At 39.0% G+C, this 18,906-nt stretch overlaps 2 protein-coding genes across 2 annotated transcripts; both read right to left on the bottom strand.

The window, feature by feature from the left end:
- Positions 1–647: 647 nt before the first annotated feature.
- ypel2a (yippee-like 2a) lies at positions 648–9,382 on the bottom strand. Its single transcript, XM_065260520.1, has 4 exons — positions 9,249–9,382; positions 4,904–4,947; positions 4,454–4,562; positions 648–2,185 (listed from the first exon to the last, which is right to left on the bottom strand). The coding sequence occupies exons 1-4, from the start codon at positions 9,354–9,356 to the stop codon at positions 2,096–2,098; spliced, it is 351 nt and encodes a 116-aa protein (XP_065116592.1). The 5' UTR covers positions 9,357–9,382; the 3' UTR covers positions 648–2,095.
- A 6,173-nt stretch (positions 9,383–15,555) lies between these two features.
- smg8 (SMG8 nonsense mediated mRNA decay factor) lies at positions 15,556–18,621 on the bottom strand. The gene is made up of 4 exons (XM_065260519.2): positions 17,056–18,621; positions 16,824–16,969; positions 15,864–16,739; positions 15,556–15,781 (listed from the first exon to the last, which is right to left on the bottom strand). The coding sequence occupies exons 1-4, from the start codon at positions 18,578–18,580 to the stop codon at positions 15,569–15,571; spliced, it is 2,760 nt and encodes a 919-aa protein (XP_065116591.1). The 5' UTR covers positions 18,581–18,621; the 3' UTR covers positions 15,556–15,568.
- Positions 18,622–18,906: the final 285 nt, after the last annotated feature.

The following is an 18,906-nucleotide window of genomic DNA, read 5'->3' as shown; positions in this document are numbered from 1 at the left end:
TACTTTTCATTGCGACTTTAAACCTAAATGAAAATGTGTTTTGAAAGAAAGCTCTCATGAATATGTAGTGTTGTCGCAAAAGATCACTGGGTGTCAATTCCCACTGGGATCTTAACTAAAACAATAGATTCATGGCATTAGCACCACCAGGAGAGAAACACAATATGAGTCACTCACATGGCTGCTCCTAGTATCATGGTTATGAGTTTGCCCACCATCTGCTTCTTTAAACAATGTTTTCCACCCAAAGTCTCCGCTCTTTTTTTCACATAAACCCACACACACTTATGCAGAATAAGTATTCAAATATCAGAACCAAATAAACAGTGGCTGGTTGCATAACTAGTCTTACAAATAGTTTTTTTTCTGTTTAAAAAATATGTAAAACTATCTTATTTTAAAAAGAAAGACTGATTAGCCCTAACTAATTGCTCAGTTGGTCAGACTAGTTCTTAACAGACTTAACTTACCGCCTATGTTATCCAAACGGAATATTTGACCTGTGCTTTCCAAATTCACATTTCTCAGAAACCTTTAGTTCACCAAAACATTTACTGGGTTCGAATCACCTTTTTTTATGCTTATTTTGGAGTACTCATTGTATACTCTAGTATTTGGTTGTAAAACATACAAAACAACTGCCAAAAGACATAAAAAAATGACAACTTTATTGATATCAGATTAAATATTCTGATTCAAAATTACTCAAACTTTTCCTTAAAAAAAGTTGAAATAGGTGGCGCACAAACAATACACACACAGAAGTAAGATCTTGTGCTAAACAATAATTATCCATAATCATAAATACACACTTAAAAAAAAGACTAACGCTAAAGTCACTTTTGATTCACACAAGACAACACAACCGAACCAAACGACAGAGTTGACACAACACCACGACTAAGACAGCAAATCAAACTCAGTTTGGTCAGCGTATGCTTGATGAAGGTCTTTGGTTGTGCCAAGGCTTTTTAAAATAAGCCCTTGCTGAATTACCTCACTCATTGGCACATAAGCTGTCAATCGCTAACACGTGGCAAGAAAGTCTGGTATACCACTTTCTGTGATTTGGAGTTAGATGGCGGGAACTAATGAGACCAAAGGGGACATCACTATAAAACAGGCTCAGTTCCCTTTCAATCCTTACAGCTGGGTCGGGCTAAAGACTCACATATTTATGACCTGTGCCCTATAAATGGCATATAAATGCGTCATTTACCCTATAATCACCAAACACATTTAAAAAGATACTCAATACAATCTGGAAAGGAAATGTAGAAAACATTGCTACATCCACTACTGTTACCATACTGTAGGTGTAACATTCCTACAACAAAACAGCATGTCAAAATAAACAGACCAATAAATATAAATATAAATAAACATGCAAGGAAAAGAAAAGAAAGAAATGAAGACACAAAAAGCAAACACTAGGTAAAGAGGCAAGAAATGGATCGTCCTATTTCTTGCCACGTTTACAACAAACACTAATGAAGTAAAGGTGCTGTGCTAAAGCCTAAAGTATAGTTCAGTTTATAATTCTGGGTCAGCGTACAGTGGCGCATGCCGCTTATTTCTTCATCAGAATAGTACTCGCGTACTGTACGTGCACCGTCGTCGTGCATGCACAGGAGTATGTAACCCAGGATAGATATCGCAATTTGTCGCAACATCTGTGTCCACGTACGAGTCAAATAAACTATGCTTTGCAAGGCTGTGCGTTCGACTGAACTATACTCCAGGCTTTAATGGGTTTGTCTTTCACCCTCGTTCTCCATGGATCCAGCCATTTTAGTTCAAACCTGAGTATGAGACAAACCGCAACGTCTCAAAGACCTTGGCCAGAGGAGCATACACACCCACTGTCTTAAAAAATACATAGTATATGCACACACTTGGTGTCTAGCCGGCACACATTCGTTCAGTCACACACGCGTGTTACATTCGGGTGGTGTGGTGCTGCTATAAACCTTGTACTGTCAAGGTTTAGCTGTGTGCCAGATAGATTTCCAGGGAGAAAGTTACAGCCAGATCATGAAACTATTTATTCATATGCTGTACATCGCTTTCCAGTACGCCATCCGTGGGGATGTCTTCAGTCCCACCCGTTGTCCTTGATCATGTGGGCCAGCTCGATGATAAATTTGCCCTCCTTGTACTTCTGACTGCTCTCGAAGGCATGCTCCTAATGTAAAGAAGAACAGAAAGAGAGAGTTAGGAAAACATCGGTAGTGCCATTGGTAGAAGTTAGAAGTTTTGAGAAATCTAAATGTGATGGACAGTTGGTGAGCGTTTAAAAAGCAGTATTACAAATGTTTAACTATACATGGGCTATAAAGTGTCAGCTTTTCTGAATCTACATTACATTTACATTCATGCATTTGCCAGATGCTTTTATCCGAAGTGACTTACGGTACATTCACACAAGGCGAAATCCCTAACGCTTCTCATTTACTTTTAATGGGTGACGTCACGCATTGCCAAACTGAATTGTGGATTCATCAACGTCGCATTACTGGCGTGCGTCAGCCCATTAGATAGCCTTATGCGAGTAACCTACTGTGAGCCAGCCAATTATGTTTATGCAAGACCGGAGCATGTGTTGCAGCCGTAGCGTGTGAATTACAAGCTATACGTTTTATCAGTATGTGTGTTTCCTGGGGTTCAAACCTGTGACCTTTTGCGCTGCTAACGCAACCCTTAACCAGTTGAGCTACAGATCTAGCATACATCATTTCATTTCCAGAATGGCTCATAACAAACAAAAATTCAAATACAAATTTAAAGGGATAGTTTACTCCAGAATGAACATTTTATTATAAATCACTTAGCCCTGTTACAAATGAGCAAATCCTTCGATTGTCTTCAGAATTAAAGGGATAGTTCACCCAAAAATGAAAATAATGTCATTAATCATGTCGTTCCAAAATCGTAAGACCTCCGTCCGAGAGCTTGCTGACCCTTCATTGAAAATCTATGTACGGTATACTGTCCATGTCCAGAAAAGTAATAAAAAGATCATCAAAGTAGTTCATGTGACATCAGTGGGTCAGTCAGAATGTGTTGAAGCATCGAAAATACATTTTGGTCCAAAAATAACAAAAAAATACGACTTTATTCAGCATTGTCTTCTTTTCCGGTTCTGTTGTTAACCGCGTGCACGATACTGAAAGGTCACGTTCTTTCTGATTCAATGTAATGTTGCTATAATAGCATAAATAATACCTGTAAAACGATAAAGCTCAAAGTTCACTGGCACGCGATATTTTCTTTGACAGAATTTGTCAGGAATACGTCAGTCGCCAGCTAAGCTAATGGCAAGTTAAGCTGCTATCGAATCACAACACACTACACAAACTACACAATCAGAACTTCACAGAACAAGGAAGACATCAGCCCGTTTTTAGGACAGTGAAAACAGAGCTATACAGATAAGTAAATTGTGTGAAAAATTCTGTGTTTTTTTACACGTGAAACATGAACACATGTTATATTGCGCACTGTGAACACAATCAAAGCTTTAAAGAACGGTAGCTTGAAGTCACATGACTGCAGTGACGTATGATGCGGCTGACGTGTTATCTGGTGCCCCTCAGCTTTTCTTTATGCGCCCGAGCTTTGTTTGCAGTCTGAGGGAGACGCACGCTGTGAGTTTAAAAAACAACTTGGCGAAAATGTCTGAGAATAACACAACAAAACTGGCCCACACATTCTAACTGACCCACTGATGCGAACAACGAAAACAAAATAGTTGAATAAAGATGTTTAGTTTGTTTTTTTGTGCACAAAAGTGTTCCCGTCGCTTCACAATATTCTTATTAAACCACTGATGGTACATGCTTGGCAATGTCTTTCATTCTTTTCTGGTCTTGAATAGTGTTGGCTAAATATCAGTCTACGGGACAGCCACAAGCCTCCCTGTCTATCTAAAAATGTTTTCCAAAGACAATCGAAAGACTTGGGGGTTTAGAACGACACAATGGTAAATAATTTATGATAAAATTTTCATTCTGGGGTAAACTATCCCTTTAAAAACAGAAAGCAAATAGTTTTTGTCTACTCACAAAACGGCTGATTCAGTGTTAGGTCACGCATTTGGGCTTCAATTGAATGCTTATGCAAACCACCTGTAATTCTGTGTAATGCGAGATCTGACTTGCTTTCATCCAGTGGAATAATTCACTTATTTGTATTTCAGTTAGCAGTCTGCTGCCAAGTTTTGATTTGTAACAAAAAGAAAATCCCCTAGATTGAAATAATTGTGTTTTGTCTAGAAAAACAGAAGGTGCACAGATGTTGTCAGGGGTAGATTAGTAAAGTGGTATGCAGGTCATGCGGGTGTGCCACTTAGATAAAGTATCTCTCTCTCTCTGCGAGTCTCTATACGAGGTATGAACGTTTTTGTGTCCTTTTTCCTAGTGTGTTTGTCTATGTATCTGGTATGATAACTTACATATTTCCAGCCCAGTGTGGTTTTACAATTCTCACAGTAGATATCGGCCACAGCATGAAGACCTGTCAGAAGGACCCTCTCCTCTGCTGGACCACACCCTACATTCACCCTGATTGAGAAAAAATGATGTTATGTGTTATAATTTTAGTTTATATGTAAGGAATAATTGATGACGGGCCGTTTAATTATTCGAAAATAATTTAAAGGACCAAAGTCAATTATTTCGCTTATACCACGGTTACCACAGACATTGCTCTGGTGGTTATTTTAAGATATTTGACAGGTTAGGTGTGCGTTTATCAAAAAATAATGCATACATGTGGAGCATTCAACAGCCCCCTGGTATAAATACAATATGTGCATTACACATACATGACTATCAACATTGTTATTCAAATGACACCAAATGGGTCACTTTGTGATAAGTAAAAGGCAATCTATAAGACTTACACTGAATTGAAGAGGTAGGCCCTGCCTTGGCTCCCTTGAAAAGACTGCAAAGGAAAAAAAGGAGAAAAAGATTATTGCTCTGGAAAAATAAATTACTGCCAAAAATGAGCATGCATTTAAATACGTTGTACCAATTTAAGTCAGAGTAATTGAATTCATTTCGTAATATGACTACATGTATATCAGGCAATCTTTTTCCCGTCTCTATTCAGGGCCTTGGCACATTGGGTTTGCCATGAATGATGTGAAACAGAGGCACGGCTGTGATTATGGGTGTTTGAAAGCAGACTATATGTGCGTGGATCAAAAGATCATTAGGGTGGTTTCATTTTGGCCGAACTCCAACGAACAGCATAGCAATAAAGGCTTTCTTGTCCTTACGGTTAAATAATCTACCAGACCTTGTTGGAACCAAAATATATCTATGCATTCAAGTAATGCTCCATTTATAATACATACACATTTTCCTTCTTTGATCAGAAGCCAGTATGTGACTAAACGTCTCTGGATAAATGCTGGATATGTTTCTTTGAAAAACATTCAAAGATTGAATCTAAAACACAAGCCTCCTATTGTACTGAACTTCCATTTCCATTTATAATAATTGAAATCTTCATCCTCAACACTGCCTGCAGTATTCAAGGGACTTGTTATGGGAAATGTTATTTATTAATGCCGCTTATCACTGTGTTTATTTTGCATCTACTTAATGGAGCATTTTGAATCTGTACATACATCTGTAAACACCCATGGCATACATACACAGTCTATCAAAACCCTCAATCAAGAAATCATTCAGCCAAAACCTTGACTTTTGGACTGTGGGTATATCACAGTGTCCTAATTTCTGACCACAGAGACATGATTACTGTAAAAATCTCTTGATCCTTGACTGTGTGGCATGTATGTCCTGTAAGTGCCTTACTGACCCACATTCTGCATGCCCAACTGCTTCTTACATACAGATTATACAAACAAAATGTTCATCTTACGACATCAATATACAGAGCTTTGATCAATGCTGGATGCACATTTTAAATTTCGCTAACACATAATTGGCAAGTGTGCAATGGCAGCTGTCTTTGTGCAAATAATACAGGTAGATAATGTAGGTAATATTATGTGTCATTAAAGGCAAATGGTAATAGGTAATTGTAATAGAGATGTTGAGGTCCCTGTGATGGAGTGGCCATCGGGCCCGAAATGTTGGGATAGGGCTTTAAGTCCAATTTATACTTCTGCGTCAAGTGGACGGCGTAGCCTACGCATTTACGTGTACCCTACGTCGTGGCCTGCGGTGTATCCTGACACGCACCTCTCCAAAAATGTAACAATGCATCAATTTTACGGGGGCCACACAATGATAAAACTGAAATTTAGTTTAACTTGAAAAATTACTTCAATTGGTAACACCTACATTTTTTTAATTAGGGGCTGTGCACACCAAAGCTTTTTTAGGTGGCTGAAAACTTTTCAGCCGACTGCCAGCTTTCTTCAGCTGAGCGCTTTGTTTATCAGTTGTTGAAATATGTGCTGGTTGGTTGTTGTGATATTGGTCCTGCCCCTCCTGTGTGAGAACTGAGATTGAGGAGCTGAGCTTTTCACCCAAAGTTGAATATTTTTCAACTCTCTGCGCGGAAAAACTGCCTAGCACTGGCTTTCAGTGCGGGAAAAAACGCCAGCTGTTGAGTTTTTTGAGAAACAAAACGCATCCATTGGAAACAATTGAAAACATACGCCGGCCGTCGGCATAAAAGCTTTGGTGTGCACGCTTCCTTAATCCACCTTGACGTTTTTTTAAAGCTTGCATTTTTTAGGTGCTACCAATTGAAAGTAATTTTTAAATTTGTCACTAAGTTGTCTACCTTTCACTTCTTAAAGTGCAAGCGCTTTGATTGACCTTCTAGAACTGTGAACAATGACGCAGAAGTATAAATGAAAACTGACGTGTAGCCTAAGGCATAAAGGCTACAGCCTAGGTCCTGCGCCTAAGTATAAATCACACTTTAGTCCAGAAGCATCACTGAAAGAGGACCAGTGGTCTTGAGGAATCGATGAATCAAGATTTATATAGTTCTAAACCCTAGAAAAACAGGCAGTTTTTAGTACATGAAGTGTTTTTGTAACATAATGCCTGTGGTTAACATTGTGCGAATGCTTTCTCATTTTGTAAATGTTAAGGAAATCAAAAGTGAAATTTGAAACAGTTACGTGTTGGTTACAGTTGCTATACAAGAACTTAAACCAAAACTGTGCTTGACTGTTATAGTCATTATGTAGGAACTTGGGTTTTTCAAGCAAAAAAGGTTTGAAATGTCACATTTGAGGTACGACTGTGGGTTATGTATGCTGTATGACATAAAGCATAAAAAACATAAAAGTCTCTTCAAGTAATGTAAATCACAGACGACACAGCTTATTTTACTCACAAATCACAGACCGCTTTTAAACACCCATTCGAAATTCCAAAGGGAACAAGAGAGGAATTAGCCTTCCAAATAAGCCAAGAAAACAGCTCTGGTATTGTAAATACATTACAATATCAACACCACTGTTCATCCATCAGTACAGAATACACATAAGATGTAAGAAGAAACAACGTTAACAGAGACAAAGACCCTTTAGGGAAATGCTCCTGTATAGCTCAGTGGTAGAGCATTGCGTTCGAAGGTCATGGTAGAGCATTGCATTGGTAAAATGTATGCCTTTTAATGCACTGATAAAACTGCTTTGAATAAAAGCATCTGTCAAATGCATGAATATAAATATAATATATAAATATAGGGAAGTGGCACCATTAGAGGCGGATACACAGAATGCATTTATGGCAGAAGGCAATTTCTTTGAATTGTTTTCTATGGGCAGTGAGCGTTATGTGTGCATTTATGCGTTTTGCTGCCTGCTGCGCCATGCATATTTGCAGGGGCGCTCTGGGCACCTGAATTTGAAAAAAGTCAAAAAACGCATGACGTTCCAGTTTTTCCATTGTCCAATCGAATGTGGGGAGAGGCAGACCTTCCATTGTGGTGACAGAAGTTTACAGTGGCTTGGTCTTTAGCGACTGATGGTTGTTAACTGTAAGGCGGGACTTTCATCGCCAGAGTGGCCATATTAAGCAATGTCCCCTATTCATAGTAATAGTAGTTTAATGTTGGGGAAACGCATTACAAGTAACATGCGTTATGTAAAAATATTACTTTTCTGAAGTAACGGGTAAAGTAACGCATTACTTTATAAATGTACACATTAATATTTGACTTACTTTTTTAAAATAGTTATGCAAGTTACTTTTCAGTTTAATTAATTCAATTTAAAAATAAAATAATGTACTGAATTAAATTAAATGTCCAGTAAATGTACTTTTCCAGCAGTAGTTATTTTGTCTAAAACAAAGCACTCACATACCTCATATGGGTAATATACTATTGCCGCAATAGTTAGCCTGTGTGGAACCGAGCTGAATTAAACCATTATAATGTATGACACTTGCATTACATGCGAACGGCCCCTACGCTAATAGAACTCTGTTTTTGTCTCCCTCTCTCGTCCTCGACCCCGAGGACAATGAGACAAACAGACCCAGTTCCTGTAGCTGTGAAGGTCATCGCACCACTGATCTACTGGCTGTCCTTCAATGTGATGCCCAGCCGATGCGTGACCAACGACCACCGGCTGAACCCATTTAATCCGCTTACCCGCTTCCTATCCCTACCGTATAAATAAATATATATTAATTTCTCCCAAGGGTTTTTTGTCCTTCTAGGAGTTTTTCCCACCGGGTTTTCTCCTAGGGGTTTTTTCGTCTCAGGGAGCATCAGCCAACTTTGGCTCAACTTAGCACTTTGCTGTATACGTGACATTATTAATACGCTTGCTTGTATGGTTTAACCTTAGCCGCTATATTCTACTTCTTATATTATCTATTGATTTTCTGTGTTCTCCTCTACATCTATTCATGTAAAGCTGCTTTGCAACAATTAACAATTGTGAAAAGCGCTATTTAAATAAAATTGAATTGAATAAACATATTAACGTAGAATTACGCGCACTGTGCACCTGAGCGGGAACAGTTTGAGTCAGAAACGGAGATGGGGGGCCAGAGCTTGATCATAAAAAACACCTGCAAGGCCTGAAAGAAATCAAGCCTCAGCCAAGTAAGAAAAAGTAACTTAAAAGTAACGCAAGCATTACTTTCCCTGAAAAGTAACTAAGTAACGCAATTAGTTACTTTTTTGGGGAGTAACTTAATATTGTAATGCATTACTTTTAAAAGTAACTTTCTCAAACACTGATAGTAGTGCTCAATCTTGTGATATCCATTATCTTTGACTTAATCTCAAAGTACCTTAGAGATGAGCTCATCGTGGTTGGCCAAGTGCGCTCGGCAGTGAATGCAGCTGTAGGTGCGATGGCAGTTGGGCAGGTACGCCTGAAATGTTTTGGAGCGCGTCATTGTGACCGCAGCAGGAGAGACGGCGCGGGGCCGGAGCAGGAAGGGCCGGTCAGCCCAGGACGACTCGCAAGAGAAACAGTGGAGCACACAGGTGAGGGCCGTGGTGACGCGTCAGGAGAGAGAAAGCCACACCTGCAGGCCAATCAGACAGCATTATGGTTATGGTTATGAATACTCTATACATTTTATACAATGTATCCAAACATTCCTGTCTTTCAGGTATCGCAATAATAATGCAGATTGATGCTGAGGGATGTCAGACACACACAGAGACATCATTCACAAGAACATTGCCCAAACACAGGCAAATAACATGAATCAAAGTGTCTGTGAGCGAAATGTGATTGTGTGGTCCTGCGCTCAGGCTGCCCTTGGGTTAGCTGGAGGTGGTGATACTGGCTGTGCAGTATGTCTGTGAGGCAGCTTTTAATGCAGAGAGCTGGAGAACTGCCAATGATGTGGGTTCAAACACAAAGAGACAGCAAGACGACTTAGTCCATACAATATCAATGCCGGTCTCTGTTCGGTGGATTCATACTTAACGAAAAACTACTGCGAACTGACAAAACAAATATATAGGCTATCATAAAACAACTAAAATCGTAACAATTTATTGCCTTGGTTGGTTCCTTTAAAGGGGGTCTAAAGCTAGTTGATGAGACAAAGCATCATTTTCATAAAGTCATCTTCAAATGTTGCGTTTTAAAGACACCAAAATGCCATTGTCTTATAATCGAACAGCCAAATCACATAAAAAACTTTCCAATATTCGGTTAAAAATGGTGTCATGTTTACGGACACTAAAATAAGAGAATATACTAGACATGAGGCAGTTTTGGTCGAGCAGATGCTTGAAATTGGACTCTCTATTGTAATCAACCACCATTGTGTTCTCTCATCCATTAAAAACGCTGTATAATTTGGCTATTTTGTACAGAGGCACGCTCGCACAAAAGCCAACATCATTTTCGGCATTACTTCCTCATGCGGTTTCTAACATGATTATGTTGCATTGCCAAAGGATTGATGTGGTGTGCGGGTAAAAGGCTAATTGGAGGTAAAACAATTACGGGTGAAATTTATAGAGGATGTTGGGGAACACAGGGTGGAATTCATTCCGCTTTCGACAGATGAGACAAAGATAAATGTCTGTCGCCAATATAATTACTGAGTCTGTAATCACCGAAATGGTCCTCAATTTATCTACGTCTGCTTTGTCTGTTTACCATTCCAAATTAGTCTGCAGCAGACCAAACACATATAAAATGAAGAGGTCTCATTTATCAAGTGTCCGGAGGCTTTGGCTTATCTTTCCTCCACTACACCACGCAGCTGATGCCTGGCAAAAAAAAAAAAAACAGGTTTCTGATTTAATACTGAATGCTGCATAGCGGCCTATCATAGATGATAACTTTTTTTTAAAAACAGGATATTCCTTAAATGATGAGTTTCCTGTCCTCTCATATCGTTGTGTGCATGTGTCAAGTCAGCTGCATGAGCTACCCAATCATCTTAAAGTAAGAAAATGTATCAAGTGTGCATATAAATGTATCATAAGTGGGCAATGGACATATAAAATAAATGCATGATACACAAAGAACATCTCTGTCCCGAAGTATCAGCCAAATTGCTGTTTCTAATAAAAAGCCTTGGTTACATAACAATAACACATGTTGCAGGTACTTCAGCACGAAATAAATAGCTTTATTTCATTCTCTTAATCTTTTAAATGAGAGGATTACAAAACTCCCTGTAAAAGGACATCCAAAAGGATAAGGACCACTGGACAGGTGCTGTGCTCCCCCCCAAATCCCTCACATAATATACAGCAGGCCTCTCTTTTTTGCTGTGCTTTGAAATCATTCAGCATAAATGACAAAACCCCTGCTGTTTACTGACATATGCTATCTATCTCAAACTAAAATACATTTGGGTGATTCTCAGGAAATTAGACTTATGAGGTGTCATGAAACATTTTGATAAAAAAAGTTAATTCTATCACAATAAGAAGCATACAGTTAAAAACATCTCTTTATGTACTATTTTGCACATGGTTTCAAATGACATCATACAAACCAATTTTGTTGTTTTTTCCACATTTAAGTGGAACCTTTTCATTACCGCAATGTGTCCATGACTGGATTTGGGTTCTTTGACATGAAAATATATATAATTAAAAAATAAATAAAATAAAAAGCTTCAGTGCATGTTATATTATAAACATTTACAGTAAAGAAACATGTTGTATTTGGTGATCATTGGTAAATGTAGAGACAATAATAAAGAATATAAATGTATCCAAGACAAAAGTTTAAATTTTGTTTGTCATAGTACCTAGACAACTTTTTAGTTCTCATTACCGAAATATGAGTTTGTAAATACATATATTTAATGTAATATCATGTTGCGGTAATGAAATCCTCTAAAAATTTATTTAAATCCTCTAAAAATAATGGTTATAGTAAGTTCAGACCTTAATCTTACATGTGCAAAAAAATGTCTTCAAGCGCTTTTTTAAAAATCTGAAGCTGGACACCTTCTAAATCTGGATTTTGTGAGAAACACCCTTTATACACCTGATGGATTAACACTTTATTTTAAAAAATCTGCATTTGCCATATGTGTAAGTTATACAAATACATAAATGGAAGTTACATAAGACTGAACATGATAAAGTTAGAAGATAATTAAACTTTTCAATTCAAAACTTTTTGGCTCATGTCCACATTATTTTAACACAGACGTACAGATATCTGTGAATCTTTTTTTGTGATTCTTTCTTTATGCAATTTTGTTGAAAAAAAAAGAGAGGATCAGATCGGAGTGGGTCAGATAGAGAGACAGAGGAATAGATCCAGGTCAGACAAATGTGTACGTGGATGTCAATAAAGCAGCTTGTATGTAGGCCATAGTAAAACCCACCAGACTGACAGTACAGATGGCAGCACCAGCTCAGCACCTCTGTTAGTCGCATCCTTCAAAACACTCGCAGCTAAACCAATTCAGAAAGGCTAATGCTTAAATGACAACAGGCTTGTGTGTGTGTTTGATTCACTGCCGTTGTGATAAAAAGTACAACACAGTTACACAACACACTATATGGCTAAATATCAAACATCCACATGGTAAAAATATCTCATATTTAAGTCTGATGTCCCTTTATTCATTTTTTTTATATTTTAAGTGTTTTAAAAAAATAGCCTAACTTATTTTTATAAAGATGATATAAGATGCACTAACACTAACCCTAACCCTACATTAAGTAAGTACTGACTCACATCTATTAACCTACTTTATATGCATATATACACTGTGGAGCTTCTTATAATGCACATTTTGGCACTACTGTAATTTTTTAAAGGAACAGTTAACCCCCAAAATAAAAGTTTTGTCATCATTTACTCACCCTCGTGTTGTTCTAAACCTGTATGCGTTTCTTTCTTCAGTTGAACCAAAAATAAGATATTGAGATAAATGATGGTAACCACACTTAAAGGATTACTCAATTTTCTTAAAAAAAATCCAGACAATTTACCATGTCATCCAAAATGTTGATGTCTTTTTTTGTTCAGTGACAGTACAGTTTTTTGTTCAGTCGAGAAGAAATTATGTTTTTTTTTAGGAAAGCATTCCAGGATTTTTCCAATTTAAATGGACTTTAATGGGCCCCAACATTTAACACTTAACTCAACACTTAACACATTTTTTTAACGGAGTTTCAAAGGACTCTAAACGATCCCAAACGAGGCATAAGGGTCTTATCTAGCGAAACCATTGTCATTTTTGACAAGACAAATTAAAAATATGCACTTTTAAACCACAAATTCTCATCTATCTCCAGTCATGTGATGCGCCAGCGCGACCTCACGTAACTGCATAGTGACGTAGAAAGGTTACGCAGTACATATTAAACGCACATTTGCGGACCATTTTAAACAATAAACTGACACAAAGACATTAATTATTATCATTCGAAATACAACAACATCGGAACGGTCCTCTTTCTCCACACTTGTAAACACTTGGGGGTAGTTTCGCATTCGTCATCCGTGACCTCTTGACGTGAAAAAAGTGCATATTTTTTCTTTTTCTTGCCAAAAATTACAACCGTTTCGATAGATAAGACCCTTATGCCTCGTTTGAGATCGTTTAGAGTCCTTTAAAGCTGCAATTTAAAACTGCTTTTAAACGGTTAAGTATTGGGGTCCATTAAAGTCCATTAAAATGAGAAAAATCCTGTAATGTTTTCCTCAAAAAACATAATTTCTTCTCGACTGAACAAAGAAAGACATCAACATTTTGGATGACATGGTGGTGAGTAAACTATCTGGATTTTTTTTTAAGAAAACAGACTAATCCTTTAACGGCACCCATTGACTTGAAAAAAATACTATGGAAGTCAGTGGGTGCCGTTAAGTGTGTGGCTTCCATCATTTATCACAATATCTACCAAACTATCCCTATAATTATTCATTCTTTATAACGTGCACACTAGTATAATGTCAAGCATTGCCAAATTATCTCATATTATCACTATTTTATAATACCACTTATAAACACTCCTGCATTAAAAGCCTCATCTTGGATCAAATCTTATAAACTTTAATTTGTAGTTTTATAGTTAAACACAAAAGATTTTACAGTTGAACACACTTAAGATGCTAAAACAACTAAATGCAAAAGATGACATTTTGACAACGTAAATCGTTTTATTGTACATTATGTGCATATGTCCCAACATTATCAGCAGTGTTACATTAGATATCCAAGTACACAATGCAAAGTTTCAGGGGTGACAACCTGATTTAAATATATATTAAATATTAACCATAAATTCTCTCTACACCTGACAGATAGAAATAATATATGGTTACCATTTCAACTATGCAATGATGCGCTGATGTTTCTATAGATAGATTATCTGACTTTAAATCCAGGCAGGCATTTATCCTTGGCACTGAGATTAACTCTAAAGTCAACATACAAGCGTCCAGACTATATATATTTAATTTAGAGAGCTGTCATATAATGGCATTTACAGAATAACTCCAGTTGGGTTTATTTGGAAACTCAAGATACAGTGTCATCAAAACGCACTATGAATGTGTGCAGTCATTTTACCTGAATTAAAAATACGCGCAGGTCGAACTTTCTTGAACTCCTTTAAACTGCTGCTTCATGAAAACCGCATGTCATTATTTTTTTTAAGTTATTTTATAAAGTGTCCAAGTATCTTCGTCAGCTCCGCACCTCGTGAGCTGCGCTCTGTAAATACAACAACATTGAGAGTCGGGCCTCGCCATGCAAGCTTCTTGTCTGATTGACAGCCAGGCGACCAATAGACGATTTAGAACGGCCTAGCAACAATACGCTGATTGGCCATCCAAAAACGTGAACCAACCAATAAACAACGAAGAAAATACAGAGGCGAAAACCCAAACAATCAGTTATCTGTGTCGGTAAGCAATTAAATCTGACGTGCTAGTGAATAATAGTTAACATTTATTTACATAAATACACTGATTTCAGATGTAAAGTTAATGTCAACATTAATCTCCTACATGATATTGTCTAAAAGTAACATTTTACAGTGACACAAAACGAGATCGGCTAATAAATAGCGCCACTTTGCGTCATGATTTACGCAATGTTCGCTGAACTCGCTTTTGCAATAATATGTTAACCACAGCCTGCACCGTTTTTGACAGATTGGTACACTTTTAAGAGATCCTTAGTTTCTTTATTTTTTAAATATTTCATTACATGAAACAATTATTCACCAAAAATTATTACATTTATTAAAACCTAAAGTTAAATCGGTTATTTTATTTATTTACATATTTAAGTGAAGTCGATTTATTTCTGATCATGTGCATTTAACTGTAGTTAATACCATAATATGTATTAATATTTATTATTAAAGTTAAAAACACTATAGTAACTTATAATTTTACCATAATTTACTATAGTAAATACTAAAGTATACAACAGTATTTTTATGTGGAATAACAGGTTTTATTCTTGATAGGACTGTAACTAGCAAAATGTCATAATTTGCTTACTTGTATTTACATCCACAATATTTGTACAATATAACAAAAACCAGCTACATACAACAAAAACAAAAGTGTGAACACAAAGTGATCGTAATATCCACAGCATCTTTTCTGTATCCTTGTCCTATGATGGCACATTACGCTGCACAGTTTGCATTACTGTGGAGTTGAAGTGGTCGTGTTGGCACGCAGAGTGCCCTTCAGCACCCTGTAGTTTGCAAGCGGCTGGTTTTCTTTAGGAGGGTAACAGGGTCCACGATCTGTCACGTAGGCATATGGGAAGCGTAAAACCCAGAGTCCATCAGGGGGCAGTACAATCTCAGCTTGCTCCGGATGAAAGATAGGACAGGGAGGGGGGCCTGGCTGGACCTGGTGGACAAGATTACAGAAATGTAAATCAAATGACAATTTGCAATAAATTAAATGTGGATATTTTGATTTTGCACTGTACCTGTGGGTTAAGGACAATCTCAAGAGGAGCATCCGGAACCACTATGAAAAGGCGTGCCAGCTGAGCATAGTGTGGCTTTATGCCTCTCCCTTGGGGCAGAGAGGGATGGTACAAAGGCATGTCTGAATTCAAGCATCTGGTCGCAGGCTCCTTTGGCCCACCTTGCCCGAGCACTTTTACTACTTTATCAGGTCCAGAACTAAGGAAGCGGCGCCCTCTGCTGTCCTCATATTCAAAACCAACAAAAGCACGAGCTACATCATCCCGTCTGCGGCCACGTCCTATTCCCCCAGCGCTGCCTCGCTTTCCGGCCGATGCTTTATTTGGAGCCGGCCATGAGGCTGGACCTCCATCTAGAGGTTCAATTGATCCCACATCTTCCTCGGATCTGCTCCTGATAACAACATCCCATGGCAAAAGAAAGGAAGAACCAGGGAGGAACCCAGGTTGATCTAAACCGGTAAGATTGTTGTAGGCTTTAGCAGGACCGAGCTTAACAAGAGACCAACTGGAGAACTTAGGCAACAGTCCCTTTGGGCATCCCGAATGAAGCATACCAGGAAGAAACTCAACTGTGGAGGGCTGTCTGTCTACCAAACTCGGTCTCTTCTCCTGGCCTTCTGCTCCATCACCGTATGTTCCAAGGCTGTCAGTAGATTGACCCAAACTAAGAGCGAGGCTCAAACTCGTGCTCTCGCCAGGTGTGTGCGTGTTCGTCTCTTTTTCCTTTAGACGTTCAACTTCTCCTGAAGGAGGTACGGGGACATCCACTGGTGTGTGTATTTCATCACTGGCAGGTGCCGGGTCGGGTGTGCTGGCTTGAAACACTGGGAAATTTATCCTCTCCAACTTTCCACAGCATTTTTCTTCAAGCATCTAAATGACAAACACATTGTAAGCTTCCCGCTTTACTTATGTAAACATTTATGGTGAGTAAAACCTGAAATGGTATCTACTGACCTGATAGAAATCATAGTTGGCAGCCTGAATGTCAAAAGGATCTTCCCTTGGAGATTGCTTTTTGCCACAGTTACAAGAACTTGTAGAGCGACCCCTACTGTTGTGGTATAGAATGGGTGGATTGTGATCCATTTCTGGTTTCTCTCCTGTGAAAAGCAAATAGGCAGAAAACACTGGTTAAAGACTATAGGGCAATGTATCCCATAAATTAAAAAAAATAATACATTTTTACCTGGCTTTGGCAGCAGATGAAATTTGTGCACACAGTGCTGATCTGTAAGGCTTCGCTCCTCGCAAAGCTGATGCCCATTACTCCAGAATTTGTAGCAATCCTCATGAAGCTGCAAGGCGTATCTTTGAAAGGCAACTCCCCTTGCATGCTGGCTATACACGCGCAACGCTTGTGCCAGCTGATTCTTATGCACCGTGGTGGTGTAATTGTGAGGAAGGTTTGACTGGTACGCACTGTGAGCCAGGGGCAAGGCTTTCTGGCACCTGTTCTCTGAAAACTTGGCATCTGCATCGAGAAACCCCTCGAGTACCTTAAGCTGACCCTGCACCTTGAGGGAGAGCTCAGCAGCTTCATCCTTACTGTTCTCTATCATCACCTGATGAAGTTTGTATGCCACATGGACCCATTTGGAATAAGAGGGCAGCTCGAAATGCGATGGCTGCGGATTGCGACCCACACTGTCATCGAAGCCTTTCTTGGTCAGGACGAGCTCCACGTGCTGCCAAAGGAACTCTTTTAAAGTGCAGTCCACTAACTGTCCTCCTGAAGACAGGCTGCTTTCCACATTGAAAGAAGGCTGCCTGTTTGAATGCCTCATCTGCTGGTATCTTTTTTGACCAGGTAGAGGTGTGCCACCTTCGTTCTCTCGCAGAACACAGTTGGATCGCAGGTGTCCCAGCAGAGAGCCGATCAGGTCTTCATCGGGACCTGGCACTACATAAACAAATGCCTGGTTGGCAGGGACAGTAAAGAGACAGTTACTACTTTGGTTGGTTAGTACGCGACTTTTTCTGAATATCCTATATATCTGATCTTCCAGTGCATGCTGGAGACGCCTTCTAGGGGAGTGTTTTTTGGGTTTATCCACGCCAGAACCATCAGTGCCATTCCCACCGATCCCAGAAGATGCCACCCTGAGCGCCCCGTTCATTTGGAAGACGAACAGCAGACGCGGAGGACACGGCCTGCAGTTCAACTTCCATTCTTTGGATACAGGCGAGTCTTTGATCGCGGCGCGCAGCAGCGGGAGAGCTTTTTGACGCAGCGCGTCCAACGCGCGGAACAGTCTGTCGTAAGTAACGTCAAACGAACAGGTGGGATGAACCAGCAGAAGAACATGGCATAGTGAGAACAGGTACAATAACTGCAATGAGTTATCCTTCTCTGCCGCTTTCCAAAACTCGTACGCTTCCGAGTGACCCAAACCCACCGTCAACGACTCACATGCCTGAATGAGTTGGCGGTTATCAAAAACAGATGTTAATATCAAATACAGCACGCGGCTCTCCTGATTATAATACGCCTGGATCGATGATCCCCCGCCTGTGCTGTCAGTCTCGTTGGTTCCGAAGAAAGAAAAGATGTGTTTATCGGCCAAGATGTTTATGAGAGATTGTTTTACCGATCCAGGTTGCATTGCGCTTTTCCCAAATATGCCCAAAACACAAACACCCTCATCTTTGTCGACATTTTCCTCTATTATTTCTGATTGGAACAGTGATCCGATGTTCACGGGCAGCGCCATCGTGGATAGACGGAAACAACAAATGGGCGGGGCTTCGATGAGCGCAAGAGAAAGAGTCCGGGTGGAAACACGAGCTTGCGGATAGCTGTCCGAGCAGTTTAATGTCAAAAATCTAAATTGTTGTTTGCATATTTAATTCTACACAGGTATTTAAGTAAACTGAAGTTTGCCTGTAGCCCAACTAGTAGAGCTTTGCGTGTGCAAACGTCAAAAAATGCTTCGCTTGAATGCACTGTAAAGTTAATTTGGATAAAAGCGTCTGCTAAATGCATAAAACGTAAAATTGTAAACATTTATCGTCTAAATACAAAAAAATAAATAAAATC

This window comes from Paramisgurnus dabryanus, chromosome 10 (genome assembly GCF_030506205.2).
Source record: "Paramisgurnus dabryanus chromosome 10, PD_genome_1.1, whole genome shotgun sequence".
Lineage (NCBI taxonomy): Eukaryota > Metazoa > Chordata > Actinopteri > Cypriniformes > Cobitidae > Paramisgurnus > Paramisgurnus dabryanus.
The sequence above is the reverse complement of the archived record's forward strand: the minus strand, read 5'-3'. Positions and strand labels throughout refer to the sequence as shown.